Source organism: Hemitrygon akajei, chromosome 1, assembly GCF_048418815.1.
Source record: "Hemitrygon akajei chromosome 1, sHemAka1.3, whole genome shotgun sequence".
Classification (NCBI taxonomy): domain Eukaryota; kingdom Metazoa; phylum Chordata; class Chondrichthyes; order Myliobatiformes; family Dasyatidae; genus Hemitrygon; species Hemitrygon akajei.
The window spans coordinates 83022110-83030244 of NC_133124.1; the positions used below are offsets into that span (position 1 = coordinate 83022110).

Genomic DNA, 8135 nt, shown 5'->3' on the forward strand with positions numbered 1-8135 from the left:
ACATTTATGCACCAAATGAAAATGATGTAAAATTCATACAGGAGGTCTTTTTGAATTTGGCTAACGCACATGATAAAATATTAATAGGTGGAGATTTTAATTTTTGTCTAGACCCAGTTTTAGATAGATCAACAAAGGTTGTTACAAAATCAAAAGCAGTAAAATTAACTCTATCATTGATGAAAGACTTAAATTTGATTGATATATGGAGAAGAATTAATCCAAAAAAAAGAGATTATTCATTTTATTCAAATAGACATAAAACATATTCTAGGATAGATTTTTTCCTATTATCAACGAATATTCAAGATAGTGAAAAATGTGGAATATAAAGCAAGAATATTGTCAGACCATTCTCCTTTAATAATGACAATGATAATGATAGATAAAGAGGAATCAATTTATAGGTGGAGATTTAATTCAATATTATTAAAACATCAAGATTTTTGTCATTTTATGAAAAAACAGATTCAGTTCTTTTTAGATATAAATTCACATTCAGTTGATGATAAATTTATAGTGTGGGAAGCAATGAAGGCATACTTGAGAGGTCAGATAATAAGTTATACTTCTAAAATTAAGAAGGAATATATGATAGAAATAGATCAATTGGAAAAAGAGATTACAAAATTAGAAAAAGAATCCTAAAGAAATATGACAGAAGAAAAACGAAGACAACTTATTAACAAGAAGTTACAATATAATACGCTCCAAACATATCGAACAGAAAAAGCAATTATGAGAACTAAACAAAGATATTATGAACTAGGTGAAAGATCACATAAGGTTCTTGCATGGCAGTTAAAAACAGATCAGACTTCTAAAACAATAAATGCAATTCGAACAAGAGAAAATAAAATTACTTATAAACCTTTAGAAATTAATGAAGCTTTTAAGAATTTTTATTCTGAATTGTATAAATCAGAATCACAAAATGACAATGCCAAGATAGAAAGGTTTTTATCACAAATAACTCTTCCAAAATTAAATACAGAAGAACAGAAGGGATTAGATATGCCTTTTACATTGAAAGAGGTCGAAGAAGCCCTAGGATCACTTCAAAGTAATAAATCTCCAGGAGAAGATGGTTTTCCGTCTGAATTCTATAAAAAGTTTAAAGATTTATTAATTCCTCCTTTTATGGAGTTAATACACCAAGCGGAAAGAACGTATAAACTTCCAGAATCTTTTTCAACAGCTATTTTAATAATATTGCCAAAAAAAGATAGAGATCTTTTAAAGCCATCATCATATAGACCTATTTCTTTATTAAACACTGATTATAAAATAATAGCAAAAATCTTATCTAATAGATTATCTAAATGCTTACCAAAATTAGTACATATGGATCAAACAGGATTTATTAAAAATAGACAATCAGCAGATAATGTAACTCGCTTATTTAGTATAATTCATTTAGCGCAGAAGAGGGAGGAAATGAGCGTGGCAGTTGCTTTAGATGCAGAAAAAGCATTTGATAGATTGGAATGGGATTTTTTATTTAAGGTATTGGAAAAATATGGATTAGGAGTATCTTTTATAAAATGGATTAAAACCTTAAATACTAATCCCAAAGCTAAAGTAGTGACAAATGGTCAAATTTCAACACCATTTCAGTTAACAAGGTCAACTAGGCAAGGTTGTCCATTATCACCTGCTTTATTTGTGTTGGCGATAGAGCCATTAGCTGAATTGATTAGAATGGACCCAGATATTAAGGGTTTCAGAGTTAATCAGGAAGAATACAAGATTAACTTATTTGCTGATGATGTTCTGCTTTATCTAACAAACCCATTGCACTCATTGCGTAAATTATCCTATAGATTAGAAGAATATGGGAAAATATCAGGTTATAAAATAAATTGGGATAAAAGTGAAATTTTAACTCTTACTAAAGGAGATTATAATCAATGTCGATTAATAACCCAATTTAGATGGCCGGCAAATGGTATAAAATATTTAGGTACAAGAGTTGATAATGACATAAAGAACTTATACAAATTAAATTATTTACCACTACTGAAAAAAATTCAAGAAGATCTTGATAAATGGATGGTATTACCAATAACATTAGTAGGTAGAGTAAATACCATAAAAATGAATATATTCCCTAGATTACAATACTTATTTCAATCACTACCAATACAATTACCCCAGAAGTTTTTTCAAGAGCTGAATAAATATGTGAGGAAGTTTCTTTGGAAAGGTAAGATGTCAAGAATATCGTTGGAAAAATTGACATGGAAATTTGAGCTCGGAGGGTTACAACTTCCAAATTTTAAGAATTATTATAAAGCAAACCAACTTAGATTTATTGCATCTTTTTTTGAGAAAGATAAACCGGCATGGATCAGAATAGAACTAGATAAAATAGGAGAAAACACACCAGAAGACTTTATATATAAATGGGAATCTAACTGGATACGGGAAAAGAAAGAATCTCCTATATTAAAACATTTGATTGATTTATGGAATAAGATAAATGTTGACGATGAGACAAAGAAATCCTTATTAGCAAAGAGATCTTTAATTCAAAATAGACTTATTCCTTTTACAATGGATAATCAACTTTTATATAATTGTTTTCAAAAAGGGATTAGATATATAGGAGATTGTTTTGAAGGAGGTATATTAATGTCATTCGATCAATTAAAGAATAAATATAAAGTATCAAACAACACTCTTTTTTGTTACTTTCAACTAAGGGCTTATTTAAGAGAAAAGTTAGGTCAAACAATGTTATTACCAAAACCCAATGAAATAGAAACTTTAATTCAAAAAGGAAAGACTAAAAAATTTATCTCTTGTATGTATAATTTGATTCAAAAACAGGCAATTAAACAAGGAGTCCATAAGTCAAGACAAAAATGGGAAAGTGATTTGAATATTAAAATTGAAGAAAAAAATTGGTCAAGACTATGTCTTGAGAGTATGACAAATACAATAAACGTCCGATTAAGATTAGTGCAATACAATTTTTTACATCAACTTTATATTACACCACAAAAAATAAATAAATTGAACCCAAATTTATCTGATCAGTGTTTCCAATGTAACCAAGAAATTGGTACTTTTTTACATTCTACTTGGTCTTGTTCTAAAATTCAACCTTTTTGGACAAATTTAAGAGTTTTATTGGAACAAATTATTGGAATACAACTTCCACATAATCCAATATTACTTTTACTAGGTGACATTGAAGGGACAAAACCGATACCCAAATTGAATAAATATCAGAAAGAATTTATAAAAATTGCATTGGCAGTAGCCAAAAAAGCTATTGCAGTTACTTGGAAATCGGATACATGTTTAAGTACAGATTGTTGGAAGAAAGAAATTTATGGCTGTATTCCACTTGAAAAAATTACTTATAATTTAAGAGATAAATATGAAACATTTTTGAAAATTTGGCGCCCTTATTTACAAAAGACAGGATTAAATATATAGGCACTCCGAAGATGAAATAATTGGTTACTTGGGGAAAGAAATAAATATATATACTAAAGTTATTACGAACTCCGTGGAGCATGTGGGGATCTTCTAATATCCAGGCATTCCTTTTTTTTTCTTTCTTTTTTCTTTCAATAGGGATGTTAGGGGGGAGGGGGGATGGGTAACACATTTTTTCTTTTTCACACACTTTTATTCTGTAACTATTTGAAAACACAAAAAAAGTTTAAAAAAAATAATCTCAAATGGAACAAAATAGGTCAGCCAGGAAAAGAAATGAATTGAAAATTTAGATAAATTGCAAATGCTCAATATCTGAAATCAAGAGAACACTAAGGTCAGGCAAGAAGTGTGGAAAGAGAAATTAGTTTAATCTTTCAAGTCAATCACCCTCTGCCAGGATTAGAAATTTGAGCAAACAATTTAGTGCTAAATTGCAAAGAGGGTGGGGAAGAATAGATAGTATAAGGCAATTTCATTGGTAAAGTAACATTAGGTCATTTTTCAGATGATCCTGATGTTTACAGCTTAAATGAGGGCAGTTAGAGAATGATAAAACAAACGAATGTGTTAAAACTATGAAAGGCAGGTCAAAGTAGTTGGCGAAACTTGAAACAGAGTTCCTAGAAATGCCCAGCATCTGCAAAGACAGAAAATATTACAGCACAACTAGCCAGTCCTTGGTCAGTGGTACCCACAATCACATTTATCATAAAACCTTGAAGAATTAGACCATTTGGTCCATCAAGTCTGCTATACCATTCCATCATTGCTGATTTACTATCCCTCACAACTCAATTCTCCTGCCTTCTCCCCATAACCTTTAACACCCTTTCTAATCAAGAATCTATCAACCTCCGCTTTATATATATACTCAATGACCTGGCCTCCACAGCCGCCTGAGGCAACAAAGTCCACAGATTCACCAATCTCTGACTAAAGAAATTCTCCCTTATCTGTTCAAAATGGACACCCCTGTACCCAGGGTCTCTGATCTTCAGTCCTTTGCTGCCCCACTAAAGGAAACACCTTCTCCACATCCACTCTATCCAAGCCATTCAATATTCAACAGGTATCACTGACACATGTCGTTGTTACATTTGTATTGTGGCAGCAGTACAGTGCAAGACATTAAAAACTGCTATGTTACAATAAAAATATATATATGGTGTGTGAAAGAGGAATAGCACTGTTCATGGACCATTCAGAAACTTGACAGCACAGAAAACCTGATCGCACATGCTAGCTGTTCTTAAAACACAGAGTGTGGACCTTAAGCGTCTGTACCTCCTCCCCGATGGCAGTAATGCTAAGAAGGCATATCCCAGTTGGCAAGAGTCTTTTATGATGGATGCACCACCTCTGATGTAATTCAGTACTTAGGCATCGTCAAAGTCATGCAGCATTGAAATAGACCTTTTGACTCATTTCATCCATGCTGACTGTTTGGCCCAGATAGCCAGTCCCATTTGTACACATTTGGCCCATAGCCCTCCAAACCTCTCCTATCAATGGATATATCTAGCTGGATTTTAAATATTTATGAGTCAGCCACAAAGCATTATTTCTGGCAGTTCATTCCAAATACACACCACCTTTTACGTGAAGAAGCTGTCCTCAATATTATTTGTAAATCTCACATCTGCCTCTATCCATAAAGCTATGCCTCTTGCTTTGAACACTCCCTTCACGGGAGAAACTACTTGTCATATTGCAAGTACATGATGCATGTATTCTGGGCCTGTGTGACAGATTGTTCTGGGACGGAAGACTTGGAGGAAATTTTTTTGAGGGAAGTTGTATGATATACCATTTCCCCTAACTGTTCTGTAAGCAAGTATTGAATGTACACAGGTTTGGTTTTATCAGGTTTATGAAGTAAAGTTTATTGTCACATGCACAAGCACAGCAAGATACAGCTAGAATAAAAAGCTTAAACTTCACCTACGTGATACAACACAGAATATAAATTGCACAAGAATTAGCTTTATCGTCAAAATATCAAAACATACTGTGAAATATGCCAAAGAGCAACACCATCTGAATATGTGAAGGGAGACTACAAGTGCCACCATGCTTACAGCACCAACATAGCATGCCCACAACTTGTTAATCCTAACTGGCTCATCATTGGACTGTGAGAGGAGGCCTGCATGATCGTGGGGAAAACATGCAAACTCCTTATGGGATTTGAACCCTGATCGCTGATGCTGTGATAGGATTGTGCTTCCCCCCCCCATGCTATCATGCTGCCATACAAAACGATGAAACAAAAGAAAACCTGCAAAAACAAGGCGTGGTAGCATAGCAGTTAGTGTGGCAATATTACAGCACCAGATTTAATTCCCACCAGTCTGTAAAGAGTTTGTGCATTCCCTCCTCGACTGCGAGTTTCCTCCGGGTGCTCCAGTTTACTCCCACATTCCAAAAGTGTACAAGTTAGTAGGTTAATTGGTCAATGAGGGCTCATTGGCTTGGAAGAGCCTGTTACAATGCAGTATCACTAAATTAAAAAAAAAAGACCCTTGTGTAAAAGGCCTTGTTGTAGTGTAATGTACAGGCTGTTGTAGGTGTTTCTCACTTTGTTCTGTTCCACCACACTAGCTTATTTCATCTTATATTATTAAGGGTGTCAAAGGTCACGGGGAGAAGGCAAGAGAATGAGGGCTGAGGGGGATAATAAATCAGCCATGATAGAATGGGAGCACACCCACAATGGGCAAATTCTGCTATGTTAATATGCCCTTATCAGACCACAATGTAGGACCATTGAACAAGAATGGTATAGAACAAAAACCAAACAACAGAATTCTGAGATGATGAGAAAATTGTCTTGTCACATTGTTAGTCACAAGACACACATAACACTGTTAGTCTTGTCTTATTTAAGGAAGTAAGAAAAGGCAGCATTGTTTAAGATAAATGAATGAAGATGGAAAATCCCAAAGTTGTCTGCACCCCACAAGTAATGGAACAATGTGAAGGAATGCAAGGTGAGCCACAACCAGGACACAGGTTCCCAGGGACTGGTAGACAAAACAGATAAAGGACTGCATTAAGTCTGTGCCTATGTACTAAGGCAGCAATCTCCCTCTATTGATTGAAGTGCAACCAGCCCTTTCAGAAGTGCCCTATATTGTCATTTGCTTCAGAAGAACAGTATCCACAAACATACCTTATGACATAAAAATACAAAATTACGTAAACTCAATCAACTCTGAAATAATAACTACGATAACTGCACTGCAAGAACACAAACATTCGTGTGTATACATATCTGCAGATTTTGTAAATCCAAAATAAAAACAGAAAATTATGGTAATACTCAAGTTGGTCGAGCAGCACCCTCAAGAGAAACCGGTAACGTTTCATATCAGGACCTATTGTTCGAACTTAAGTCTCTGAAGCTTACACATTAACTTCTCTTCACAGATGCTGCCTGGCCTACTACTTCAGTATTTTTTATAACGCAAAAATCGCCTATAAACTACAGAGATGGGTACAATATTGCTCCCTTTTCCTTCATTTGCGGACAGCTTTGGCTCTGAGTGCTTAAATACAAAGACGCAAGTGAAGGTCACACAGAGTGAAACTTGCAGACGGCCGAACTTGGCTACAACAAAAAATCTGCTAGGGCTGCTTCAGCGGATGATGGGGGGAAGTGGGAGTCGAGGGAAGAAGGAATTGTCACCGGCTCGCTTCCAAGCCCTGTATTGGAGTTATAACTCCTTCTCCGTTCCCCCATCCCAGATGCTGTTCGACTGGCCGAGCAGTTTGTTCTATGTTCCAGCGTCTGTAAGTTTCCAGAAGCAAATTACAACCAGAGGCAGTCACAGCCTCGCCTCCCCTTTAAATCCAAATTAATCATCGGCAAGCAAAGAAAGAGTAAACGGCTTAACGACACGCAGGCGCACTGCGGCGGGATGCTCGTGCCTCCAGCCAGGCCCCGGTTCCGTCTAACGAGCAGAAAGAGCCGGACCCGGTGCTGGCTTGACCGAGGCCGGCAGCGTTTGACAGAAAGTTGAACAGCCTGGGCCCGGTTTCACTTTCCCCTCACACACCAACTTACCAAATAAGACTGAGGCCAGCGGCTTTCCCTGTCTATCTCTGCAAATTTCTTTTCCATATCGGTAAGCCGGCGTAGATTTGATGGAGAGGAATTCCGCGGTGCTTTCTCTGTGCTGAGTTTTATTTCTTTTCCTTCTACTCTAGGGAAACTTTTCTTTTACCCCCTCCCCCCCCCCACTCCTCTTGAGGTCACGAAACTCGTCGACTATCAGCGACGCGACTCCGCGGACATTGGACACCCGCGCGTGCGCCGTGCACCCCCCCCCCCCCCCCCGAGCAGCGAGGGTGTGTGGGCGGGGCTGGACGCGGAAGCGTGATCTCCCGGAACAACCTACACTCGGCCGCTCACTTTCAAAATGAGACGCGGGGACTGGCCCGTGCTCCGATGCGATCACCAGTGACGTGCTATTGGGCAGGTCACTGGGACGGTGGATTAATTAGTCACAGGTTCGTAGGGGGCGTCATCCTCGGATCTTAAAAATAGATCAAGATTGCCCCATCTAATCTGGTTCCATTCGCCCGCATTTGGCACGTTACCTAAAGCTTTCCAATCCATGTACATACCTATCTGTCCTAAAAGTTATTATACTTGCATCAACCATTTACGCTGGCAGCTG

The 8135-nt window shown here is 36.8% G+C and overlaps 1 protein-coding gene across 6 annotated transcripts in view; it reads right to left on the reverse strand.

The window, feature by feature from the left end:
* The window catches only part of ptpn2b (protein tyrosine phosphatase non-receptor type 2b), a 105835-nt gene extending 98101 nt beyond the window's left edge, over positions 1 to 7734 (reverse strand). For 2 of the 6 annotated variants that reach the window (XM_073046602.1, XM_073046593.1), the window contains exon 1: positions 7520 to 7727. In XM_073046602.1, coding sequence (XP_072902703.1) covers positions 7520 to 7576 — 57 coding nt within the window. In that variant the 5' untranslated portion in view covers positions 7577 to 7727. Of the gene's footprint in view, positions 1 to 7519 lie in introns of all 6 variants that reach the window. The other 4 variants (XM_073046629.1, XM_073046584.1, XM_073046620.1 and 1 more) reach the window with 4 other exon arrangements.
* Positions 7735 to 8135: the final 401 nt, after the last annotated feature.